This window comes from Salmo trutta, chromosome 19 (assembly GCF_901001165.1).
Source record: "Salmo trutta chromosome 19, fSalTru1.1, whole genome shotgun sequence".
Lineage (NCBI taxonomy): Eukaryota > Metazoa > Chordata > Actinopteri > Salmoniformes > Salmonidae > Salmo > Salmo trutta.
In genome coordinates, this window is record NC_042975.1 from 38,741,758 (window position 1) to 38,754,815 (window position 13,058).

Consider the following 13,058-nt stretch of genomic DNA (forward strand, 5'->3'; position numbering starts at 1 on the left):
ATGATTACTCAGCTACACATGGTCTCCCTAATGTCAATATGCCTTGTCTATTGCTGTTTTGGTTTAGGTATTGTCTTATTTCACCATAGCCCTGACCAATATGACTTAGAAAGACCTTTTCTTCCACCCCCCACACATGCGGTGACCTCGCCTGGCTTAACTGGTGCCTCCAGAGACGAAACCTCTCTCATCATCACTCAATGCCTAGGTTTACCTCCACTGTACTCACGTCCCACCATACCCTTGTCTGTACATTATACCTTGAATCTATTCTTCCGCACCCAGAAAACTGCTCCTTTTACGCTCTGTTCCGAACGCACTAGATGACCAGTTCTTATAGCCTTTAGCCATATCCTTATCCTACTCCTCCTCTGGTGATGTAGAGGTTAACCCAGGCCCTGCAGCCCCCAGCACCACTCCCATTCCCCAGGCGCTCTCATTTGTTGACTTCTGTAACCGTAAAAGCCTTGGTTTTATGAATGTTAACATTAGAAGCCTCCTCCTTGTTTTATTCACTGCTTTATCACACTCCTCCAACCCTGATGTCCAAGCCGTGTCTGAATCCTGGCTTAGGAAGGCCACCAAAAATCCTGAAATTTCCATCCCTAACTATAACATATTCCGACAAGTTATAACTGCCAAAGGGCGAAGTTGCAATCTACTGCAGAGATAGCCTGCAGAGTTCGGTCATACTATCCAGGTCTGTGCCCAAACAATTAAAGCTTCTACTTCTAAAAATCTACCTTTCCAGAAACAAGTCTCTCACCGTTGCCGCTTGTTATAGACCCCCTTCAGCCCCCAGCTGTGCCATGGACACCATATGTGAATTGATTTCCACCCATCTATCTTCAGAGTTCGTACTGTTAGGTGACTTAAACTGAGATATGCTTAACACCCTGGCCGTCCTACAATCTAAGATAGATGCCCTCAATCTCACACAAATGACCATGGAACCTACCAGGTACAACCCTAAATTCATAACCATTGGCACCCTCTTAGATATCACCCTGACCAACTTGCCCTCTAAATACACCTCTGCTGTCTTCAACCAGGATCTCAGCGATCACTGCATCATTGCCTGCGTGCGTGATGGGTCCGCGGTCAAATGACCACCCCTCATCACTGTCAAACGCTCCCTAAAACACTTCTGCGAGCAGGCCTTTCTAATCGACCTGGCCCGGGTATCCTGGAAGGATATTGACCTCATCCCGTCAGTAGAAGATGCCTGGTTGTTCTTTAAAAGTGCTTTCCTCACCATCTTAAATAAGCATGCCCCTTTCAAGAAATGAAGAACTAAGAACAGATATAGCCCTTGGTTCACCCTAGACTTGACTGCCCTTGACCAGCACAAAAACACCCGGTGGCGTTCCGCATTAGCATTGAATTGCCCCTGCGATATGCAACTTTTCAGGGAAGTCAGGAACCAATATACTCAGTCAGTTAGGAAAGCAAAGGCTAGCTTTTTCAAACAGAAATGTGCATCCTGTAGCACTAATTCCAAAAGGTTTAGGGACACTGTAAAGTCCATGGAGAATAAGAGCACCGCCTCCCAGCTGCCCACTGCACTGAGGCTAGGAAACACTGTCCCCACTGATAAATCTACGATGATCGAGAATTTCAATAATCATTTTTCTACGGCTGGCCATGCTTTCCACCTGGCTACCCCTACCAACAGCTCAGCACCCCCTGCAGCAACTTGCCCAAGCCCCCATCCGCTTCTCCTTCACCCAAATCCAGACAGCTGATGTTCTGAAAGAGCTGCAAAATATGGATCCCTACAAATCAGCTGGGCTAGACAATCTGGACCCTTTCTTTCTAAAATTACCGGCAAAATTGTTGCAACCGACTATTACTAGCCTGTTCAACCTCTCTTTCATATCGTCTGAGATCCCCAAAGATTGGAAAGCTGCCACGGTCTTCAAAGGGAGAGACACTCTAGACCCAAACCGTTATAGACCTATATCTCTCCTGCCCTGCCTTTCTAAAGTCTTCGAAAGCCAAGTTAACAAAAAGATCACCGACCATTTAGAATCCCACTGTACCTTCTCTGCTATGCAATCTGGTTTCCGAGCTGGTCATGGGTGCACCTCAGCCACGCTCAAGGTCCTAAACAATATCATAACTGCCATCGAGAAAAGACAGTACTGTGCAGCCGTCTTCATCGACATGGCCAAGGCTTTTGACTCTAAGTCACCGCATTCTTATCGTCAGACTCAACAGCCTTGGTTTCTCAAACGACTGCCTCGCCTTGTTCACCAACTACTTCTCAGATAGAGTTCAGTTTGTCAAACCGGAGGGCCTGTTGTACGGACCTCTGGGAGTCTATGGGGGTGCCACAGTGTTCAATTCTCGGGCCGACTCTTTTCTCTGTATATATATATATATATATCAATGATGTCGCTCTTGCTGCTGGTGATTCGCTGATCCACCTCTATGCAGACAACACCATTCTGTGTACATCTGGCCCTTCTTTGGACACTGTGTTAACAAACCTCCAAACGAGCGTCAATGCCATACAACACTCCTCCCATGGCCTCCAACTGCTTTTAAATGCTAGTAAACCTAAATGCATGCTCTTCAACCGATTGTTGCCCACACCCGCCCGACTAGCATCACTACCCTGGACGGTTCTGACTTAGAATATGTGGACAACTACAAATACCTAGATGTCTGGTTAGACTGAAGACTCTCCTTCCAGACTCACATCAAGCATCTCCAATCCAAAATTAAATCTAGAATCGGCTTCCTATTTCGCAACAAAGCCTCCTTCACTCATGCTGCCAAACATACCCTTGTAAAACTGACTATCCTACCGATCCTTGACTTTGGCGATGTTATTTACAAAATAGCCTGCAACACTCTACTCAGCAAACTGGATGTAGTCTATCACAGTGTCATCCGTTTTGTCACCAAAGCTTCATATACTACCCACCACTGCTACCTGTATGCTCTTGTTGGCTGGCCCTCACTACGTATTCGTTGCAAAACCCACTGGCTCCAGGTTATCTATAAGTCTTTACTAGGTAAAGTTCTGCATTATCTCAGTTCACTGGTCACCATAGCAACACCCACCCATAGCACACGCTCCAGCAGGTATATTTCACTGGTCATCCCCAAAGCCAACACTTACTTTGGCTGCCTTTCCTTCCAGTTCTCTGCTGCCAATGACTGGAACAAATTGCAAAAAATCACTGACGCTGGAGACATATTTCCCTCTCTAACTTTAAGCATCAGCTGTCAGAGTAGCTGACTGATCACGGTACACAGCCAATCTGTAAATAGCACACCCAACTACCTCATCCCTATGTTATTTATTCTCTTGCTCTTTTGCACCCCAGTATCTCTACTTGCACATCTATCACTCCAGTGTTAATGCTACATTTGAATTATTTCACCTCTATGGCCTATTTATTTCTTTACCTCCCTACTCTTCTACATTCACACACTGGACATAGATTTTTGTATTGTGTTATTGACTGTACGTTTGTTTCTGTGTAACTCTGTTTTTGCCAAAATGCTTTGCTTTATCTTGGCCAGGTCGCAGTTGTAAATGAGAACCTGGTTAAATAAAGGTGAAATAAAAAAAAACAAGGCTTCATGATTCAGAAAGGTCATGTTAACTGACTGATATCTCATAGAACAAAACATAAGATCTCCTAAGCTTGACTCCATACCTTATTTTCGCCATTTAACCCAAAACCCTATTCTTTCCCCATTCATTTTCCTCATAGGCTACCTCTGCTTCCTTCAGCCATGCGTAACTAATTTCAGGGTTTAAGGACTACAAGCTGGGGAGCTCTATGCCCGATCTGCACAAAACTTTATATGTGGCATCTATGGACAAAGGTCTCAACGCAATATTTACCTAAAACAACATGACCAATAAACAGTCCCGTGGTCATGGTATGGCACAAATGCATATAAATCAGTCAAGGATATTCGTATTGATGCAAGAACATACACATGCAAGAACATTCATATCGACCACATGGTGGCGCTACTTTTTAAATTAATTCTTTAACTCTTATTCTACCAAGTAAGTTTACTGAACACATTCTCATTGACAGCAACGACCTGGGGAATAGTTAAAGGGGAGATGAATGAGCCAATGGTAAACTGGGGATGATTAGGTGACCGTGTTGGTGAGGGCCAGATTGGGAATTTAGGCAGGACACCGGGGTTAACACCCCAACTCTTACAATAAGTGCAATGGAATCTATAGTAACCACAGAGAGTCAGGATACCTGTTTAACATCCCATCCAAAAGACAGCACCCTACACAGGGCAATGTCCCCAATCACTGCCCTGGGACAATGGGATATTTTTTTAGACCAGAGGAAAGGTTGCCTCCTAGTGGCCCTCCAACACCACCTCCAGCAACATCTGGTCTCCTATCCAGGAACCAAGCAGGACCAACCCTGCTTAGCTTCAGAAGCAAGCCAGCAGTGGGATGCAGGATGATATGCTGTTCGCACATGTTAATATCTCTTGATCTGTTCGACTCAACAATGCTGAAATTTGGTACACATCCTCAGGGATACGAGTCTAGCAAACCAACGTGATCTCAGACACCACTGGCACGATTTTGACAAAACTTGGGTGACTGACTTGCCTTAAAGATCAGTCATTTACAAAATTACACTGATTGGCCCAAGGAGGGCCCTGCATCATTCGTAGGAGATAACATGTTTACCTTTGCATGCATTTAACTTAATTATAGGTTCTTTACAAGGTTGTGTTCATTGCAGCCTACAGCGAATACCCATCAAACGTGATTAGTCTTCCCTGCTCTGACCATTTGCAAAATTTCTCACCAACTGAGGTGAGCATGGCCTTCTATGCAAAATAATTGTCACTAGTGAATGAAGATCAGAAAATGCTTTTAATCCGTATACACACAAAATGAACAAATTAATATCAAAATGCAATATTTTAATATGAAAATATATTTGCAATATTCTAAAAGTATTTTATGAATATATACCAGTTATCAAATTTCCCACATGCAGTGCCTTCAGAAAGTATTCACACCCCTTTACTTTTTCCACTTTTGTTGTTACAGCATACATTAAGATTATGTCACTGGCCTACACACAATACCCCATAATGTCAAATTAGAAATAGGTTTGAGTTTTTACAAATGAACTAAATATGAAAAGCTGAAATGTCTTGAAGTCAATAAGTATTAAACCCCTTTGTATGGAAAGCCTAAAGTTAATGAGTAAAAATGTGCTTAAGACCATGCACAATAAGTGTTTAACATTATTTTTGAATGAATACCTAAGCTCTACCTGTACCCCACACATAAAAAAAAAAATGTTGAGCACTGTCTTTATTTGTAAGAATAATGTGTAAATATTGTACAATCCAGGTGTGCAAAGCTGAGACTTATCCAGAAAGACTCACAGCTGTAATCACTGCCAAAAGGTGATTCTAACATGTATTCACACCCCTGAGTCAGTACTTAACTAGATATTTCTGTATTTCATTTTTAATAAATGTGCAAACATTTCTAAAAACATGATTTCACTTTGTCATCATGGGGTATTGTGTGTAGATGGATGAGAAAACAACTAATGTAAACCATTTAGAATTCAGGCTGTAACAAAATGTGGAATGAGTCAAGGGGTATGAAGGCACTAACTGAGTAAAATAAAATATAGAATACCCTTTTTGTCCCTTATTTAAGAAAAATACTATAATATACATTTACTCTGGAAAGGCTGAACAAGGTTAAGACGAGTGAAAAAAAACAGTGATACATATATCGAAAGTGTAATGAATTCATTCACGTAAAGTGCATGCACAATCTACTTGAAAATACAGTGAAATCATAGCATTTCCCTATCAAAGTAGGATGGCATGGAATTATATCTTGCACCGGTGAATCATTTTAAGGCACACACACCCACAAAGCACAGGTAGTTAGTCAAACACATTTTAAAATATTTGCATGAAGCCAGGGGGTTCAAAGAGATGCTCTTACTGCCATACCGTGAAAGACTATTTCCAAGTTTAAAAATACCATTCCTAACATGCATCAACCTCATAACAGACAAAAAAAATAAGCTACAGATCAGGGGCAGGGGGTTGGGGCAGAGCATGTAAGAAAGAGTAATGTCACAAGCATACAGTAGGTGGGGCAGTCCCTCATTTTGGAATTTACCTTAAATAAACAAGTGGTAAACCAAAAGTACAATCAATGACAACAATGGGTGCGTTTAGACAAGCAACCCATTGATTTTTTTACCACTAATTGGTCTTTTGACCAATCACATCTTTTCACATCAGGTCTTTTTTCAGAGCTGGTCTGATTGGCCAAAAGACTAATTAGTAAAAAAGAAAATGATCAGAATTGGGCTGCCTGTCTAAACTCAGCCAATGAGACACGAAAATCTTCATTTCGAACCTGGAATGTTCCTCAATCTTATGCTCTCCTCTGCTAGGTAAGGAAAATTGAGGATTGATCGAGAGAATAACATCCTTTGCTTATGATTTAAAGTAACTGTCCAGTGAAAATCACACTTCTAAAAGTTAATATTCTCATACCCAAATAATGTTGCTGACTCATCCTATACTCGTATGGGCTCCCGAGTGGCACAGCATCTCAGTGCAAGATGCGTCACTAGAGTCCCTGGTACGAATCCAGGCTGAATCACATCCGGTCGTGATTGGGAGTCCCATAGGGCAAGCGCACAATTGGTTGGAGAAAGAAAAAAAAAGAAAAACCTGAATCTCAAACAGACCATTTACAAAATGCTTGCCATTTCCTTATAGAGGATGAGCTGGCCAATCAACGATCTACTCGGATTAATATTTTTTTATGACCAGTATAGTGGCGAGTCGTCGTCTAACGTGACTTCACCATTCATTTACTGTATTCAGGGTTCCCTCAAACATTGTTTTAAGTGTTGTTTTACTATTGACAGTTATTTTCGGGATTATCGATTCGCTCTCCTTAAAATATAAGTAATCTGATGTATTCATTAAGGTCTCAATTGTTTAATCAAACTTTGCCGCCAGCTCCTAATATCAGGACATAAAAACTAGAATCTGTTTCCCTAATTAGCCTAGTGCACGTGCGTACTAGACCCGAGCTCAGTGATGCCAACTTAGCAATTTTGTTGCTAGATTTAGCAACTTTTCAGACTACCCTGGCAACAAAAAAAATCAGAAAACAGCACCTAGCATCAAATTTAGCTACTTTTAAAAATGTATTTGGAACTTTCAGCAACTTTTGAAGTGACTCAAACGCTAAAATGCATTTTCCCTCTAAATGACAAAATGATTTTCTCTGTCACACACTCTCTGTCACACACTGCAAAAGTGCATTGTGAGTGACGTCAGGAGCAGGCGCTCAGCTCGTGCAGAGGCAGCAGCAGGCCAGCAGCAATTTCAGCAAATTGCAAGTCATTGTTGGTAGTATGCGTTCGACGAGACAAACCCAATGAATATAGTTGGTCACAAATGTTTGATCTTGAACAGAACTTACAACATCAATCAACATGTCTCAATCAAAATTGTACAGCCAGAAGTACAGAAAAGAGTGGGAGTCTGTACCTGAATTTAAAGGGTGGCTAAAGCCAGTAATTGGGGATGATTGTCAGGCATACTGTGCGTACTGCAAATCAGACATGCTTGCAAAAATGTATGACATCAAAAAACATTGTGCTACAGCAAAGCATATAAATAAATCAAAACCGTACAACCCCACAACGCAGTCTACATTACCACAGTTGGTTAAGAAAGTGGATAACTGCATTGTTCGCTGCTAGCATGCGACCATTTAGGTATGGCTTGCAAAGCTGCCCTTTCAGATTCTGTGGCAGCAACAAACTTCCAAATGCACCGCACCAAGTGCACAGAAATGATTAGGGGAGTACTGGCTACTTATTTTCTCAAATGGGTAACATCAGATGTGGGGGATGAGAAGTTCAGTCTCCTTTTGGATGAGTCCACTGATGTCAGTGTCTCGAAATACCTGGGTGTGGTGATTCGGTATTTCAGTGCTAAAAAAAAAGAACCGTTGTATCCACATTTCTTGGGCTGGTTGAATTGGAGGGGGGCGATGCCAGATCAATAGCAAAGGCGGTAGTTGAGTTTCTTGAGAAGTGTAACCTTAAAAAAGATAATCTTCAGGGTATTGGCACTGATAATGTGTTCGTGATGACTGGGGTGCACAAGATTTTAAAGGAAGAATGTGCATTGCCCAATTTGGTACTAATCCGCTGTGTGTGCCAGTCTTTACAATTGGCTGACAGTGCAGCATCCAAAGAAACCATCCCTAGGAGTGTTGAGTACTTAATCAGGGAAACCTACAACTGGTTTTCGATTTCCCCAAAACGGCGCAAGGCGTACAAAGCAGTGTATGCCACCATTAATTGTGGCCAGAAACCCCTGCAGATCACCAAAGTGTGTGCCACACGTTGGCTATTGATTGAGCCTGCGTTAACTCGTATATCGAGCCAGTGGGAAGAACTGAAACTCCACTTTAAGGTGACCAAGGCCAGTGAGCTTTGCTACATGGCGGGTGTGCTCCACGCCATGTACAAGACCAACTATGTCTATCTGACATTCTTGAAATCAATCCTGTCCGACGTACAAGTTGCAGTGAAGTCATTTGAGGGAGAGCAAATAGATCCTGTCAAGCTTTTGGACAATCTGGTACACCTCTTAACATCAATTTGCAGCAGAGTAGTCAACCCTATGGCAAAAATTGATGTCCTGAAGGATGCCATTGATGGACATCTCAGTCCATCACCATACCTTGGGTACCTTTTTGAGAGCACGGTGTACCAACTCAGTCTTGCGCCAGAGGACAAAAAGGTCATTCGGAGACGGTGCATCAACTACATTGTTGCTTTAAGCAAGGAGCTGCAAGCAAGGCTCCCAGACAACCTTGAAGCCTTGCGAAACATGGCCTTGTTCAGTGTTAAAGAAATGTTAAAGCACAATAAAGGCACCACTGAAATTATTAAAGTAGCTGAGCTACTGGAATACCTGCCCCAAACAATTGATAAAATTGTTTCCCAATGGAAAAACATCCATCTGTTTTGGTGGGACTCAACTGAAAATATAGTCGAGTTTTGGAGTGAAGTTAATAACTACACGGACTCTTCCGGGTCAAATCCATTTGAATAACTGTGCAAAGCTGCACTCGCTGCCCTCTCCTTGCCACACTCAAATGCGGAGGTTGAACGGCTGTTCAACCAAATGAGTGTGGTCAAGTCAAAGTTAAGAAATAGAAAGTCACTGCACACAACTCCATACTCCTGGTGCGGTACGGACTGAAGCTGGCTGGTGATACCTGTTACCAGCATAAACTACCAAGTGAAGTTCTGCAGCAGTTTGGCACCACAGCAGCATACAGCTTTAAGGCCACTCCATCCTCTACTGCTGGTTCCAGCTCCGTGACAATGCAGTTGGACAGTGAAGATGAAGAGGATTTCCTTGCCAATCTATGATTCATCATATTTACAGTACGTATGCAAGGAGTGGACTTTCTGGAACTGGCGGAGACACACAGCTGATGGTGGCAGCGTGCACTGCAGTGTGTGCGAGAACAGTGGCAATATCTGGAGGAAACCATTGAGCAGCTAGCCAGCCAAGCAGCACAACAACCTGGAGAGAGATGCCAAGCGCACACATTATTTGAGTTAAGTTGCTTGTTCAATAAGATAGCATATATACCTTGTTATTAGCGTGTACCTATAATTGTTGATCAGTTAGGTTGCATGTTAACTACCAATACACTGCTTAAAACTATAATTGTTCAGAATGTGTAGGTTTACTAGTTGAAAATAAAAATTAAATGTAATTGTTCAATAATGTGTAATTGTTTAATAATTCAATGTGTTGTGTTTAAAAATGAAAATATCTGATCATATAAAATGTGTTGTGTTTATATTACTTTTACAAATAAAAATATGATAATAAACAAACAAATCTAAACTAACAAATGTCAAATCATATTTTTCGCCGAGATGGCTAGTCAATTTGAGTAACGTTATTGTGTATTCTACGTAATGATGCAGTTTTACGTTATACGTAATGACGTCACAAAGTCATTTAGCAACTTATCGACCTTCCTCTAGCAACTTTCCCTGAAAATTAGTTGGCAACACTGCCCGAGGTTGTTTTTCCTGGTTTTCCCTGGCTAAACTAGCTGAACTATGCTAGTTTTCATCCTCATTGCCAAACTTCATCAATACTGCACCCTCCACTTAAACTCCTTTGCTAGTTTTACAATTAGGTAACTCAGGAATTTGCTGTAAAGAAACGTAAAAATGATTTATAGTCTTGACTGGTTCGAGATATCTGTCGTAAAACGACAGTTGCGAAGGATATCATTGCTACTTAACACAGATCCAAATTCAGGTTTGATATTCACCGTCCTCTTTGGCGTAGGATCAGCTGGACGTTTCTAACTGGTCTTGGAACTGTGACAACGGGCAGCTTCTCCCACCTTGGCTCGATGGGATATGTAATGATTTTGACCCTTCATCTTTTTTTTAAATGACAGATTTGTTGATTAAATCGTCATCACTCAATACACCCACACTATTCTGTTGTTGGTGTGGGCGTATTGAGTATGGTAAAAAGCTTTTTAACATACTTAAATAGTTTTCCTTCCAAAAACTTACATTGTAATTAATTATAGGTCATATTTTATAGAAAATCTGGAAACACTGGACAGTTACTTTAAATAAAATCAAGGCTTAAAAGACATATACCAGTAAAAGTAAAATGGAGCTTTGAATAGCAGTGTAAAATACATTTTCCATGCAACAAGTAGTATTAGAAAATGTGTAAAGCAGCAAACCTTCAGAAAATGACATACTAGGGTTGTAAAAATCCAGTAACTTTCCCCAAATAGCTGCGGTTTTCCATAAAACCCGGTTGGAAGATATCCGGAATCAGGAGGAAATCTGGCTCCCTCAACAGGATTTCTGGAAAACCTGGGGATTTTGGGAGTTAACCGAATTTTGCAACCCTAGTTTTACTGATACATAAACTACTGGATTATTTTACATTTTGAAATCTAAGGGTCTTTTAAACTGAATTTGCATACCGTCTCTAGAACTTTTTTTGTCATTAGAACTGTTTCCTATTAACCCCATTAAAGGACAGTAGTCTAATCCCAATAACCTGAGGGTGTTAAATTAGCATATTGAAACAATTTAAAATAAGTAACTGATCAAGTGATACATTGACTGAAGTAATTAAGCCTCAAGAAACGTAATCAAATAAACCATATTATTAAAAGTACAATTAAATTAAATCATTTTGTGAATAATATCAGACCCACATTCCTGGTTTCCCTTGCTTCATGACCACAGAAAACATCTTTGAATGTAATTGATTGTGGCGCAAGTCCCATTAGCCAAGATCTAGTGCTTGGCGTGAGCATCCCATTCATGTCAGGGGTTCCCGTTGGTTTCGTGAGTTGCCCTCAAAGGCGAGGTTGTCATAATGGGGCTGGAGGATGTCCACCTGGATTGACCCTGAGCCAGGATGGTGCCCCAACGCTGCAACACGAACATGATTACCAGTCAGTCAAGCCCCACATGTGCTGCTAGAAAACCGTACAAAAAAACAGCCTGCTGATCAATAATTACTTTGGCAGTCACTCATACAGATGTCAATGGATAGGCAAGGTAAAGAGAGATGGAAAGGAGGCCCTTTAACCCCAGACAGTAAGAACAATGCTGATTGTTTGATCAGGAAGACTTTGTAGTGGAGTTGTTGATATCTACTTGCAGCAATCAAACTAAGTAAACAAAAATAGAATCAGAAAAATTAAATAACGGGAATATCTAACCACTACAATTCAAATATGGGTGGCAAAATTCACATGGTATGTCTTGAGCAAGGTCTTCAGCACATATTATCGAGTTAACGTGAAAGCCAGCATCTCCCAATGAACCCACACAGAGGTACCACTACCAACTGAACTAAAATACTTCCCCTTATCTCTATAGACATCGCTAATGATGTGAAAAAGCTATCAAAATCTATTCTTGTGATGTTAAAAGACTTATTGAAATAATTTTCTCCCTCAATGTAAATTGTGTGTCTTACTCTCATACACGTGGGTCTCATCTGCTGGGCTGCTGCGCTCCTCTGTGCATTGTACAGAAGCATAGCCTGCGGAGGCTGTCTCACTGCGGATGTCCTCTGGGACTAGAACCCTGGGGTAGGACGTCATTTCTGGCTGCATGGTCAACTGATGACTGGGCTGGTCCTCTTCCGGCTGCTGCTCATGGGGATTAAGTTGGATAGATGAATATCATCACTTTCATAAAAACAAAGCAATTTCAGGTCCCACTTCAGGTGTTTCAACTTGCAACCCTTGAAAACAGCAATCTAGCATGTGTGCCTATTCTTCTTAGACAATAACCACTAGCAGTTTAAATAGTATTTTTAATCTAAAACAGTCTTTAATCAAGAACTTCAGTGAATGACAGGCAAAGGTTATTTCAAAGTACTAGGTCATGATGCAAGGTCTAGTTGCCTACCTCTACTCCCAAGGCCTTGAGGATGTCACATTTACACATGGGGCAGGTCCTGTGCTCCATTAGCCAGGGCTCAATGCAGGTCTTGTGGAAGAAATGACTGGAAAGTTAAACCAAAATAAACACATAAGAATAATGATGACAATCACAAAATGAAGGTAATTGGAATAGCAGAGCGGGTAGGACTACTCTAATCCATTTGTCAATATTAAACGAGGTAAAAGCCACTGCAGTTCCGTACATACTTGCAGGTGAGAATGGTCAGCACGTCGCCAGACTTGTAAGCGTCAATACACACTGCACAGGTGTCAGCGTCAGGCCCAGTCTCCTGAAAGACAAGTTTAAAAATAGATTGTAGTGGCACTGAGCATACATTGGGGGTGTGAACGTTTAAAACTAGCGTTGCACGGTATACCAGTACCACAGTAATATCACAGTACCAAAACGTCATGATACCAACATTTTAGAATACCGTAGTACAGTTTCATATGATTCTACCGACATTTATATCCCTACCGATCTAAAGAACCTGCTGGTACCGGT

General features: G+C 41.5%; 1 protein-coding gene across 1 annotated transcript in view; it reads right to left on the reverse strand.

Annotated features, from left to right (window-relative positions):
* Positions 1-5,769: 5,769 nt before the first annotated feature.
* Positions 5,770-13,058, reverse strand: part of LOC115154555 (E3 ubiquitin-protein ligase RNF128) — a 54,333-nt gene continuing 47,044 nt past the window's right edge. The window contains exons 4-7 of the mRNA XM_029700874.1: positions 12,761-12,843; positions 12,519-12,615; positions 12,082-12,256; positions 5,770-11,528 (exon numbers count right to left, since the gene is read on the reverse strand). Of these exons, the coding sequence (XP_029556734.1) occupies positions 11,416-11,528; positions 12,082-12,256; positions 12,519-12,615; positions 12,761-12,843 (468 nt within the window). The 3' untranslated portion in view covers positions 5,770-11,415. The remainder of the gene's footprint in view (positions 11,529-12,081; positions 12,257-12,518; positions 12,616-12,760; positions 12,844-13,058) is intronic.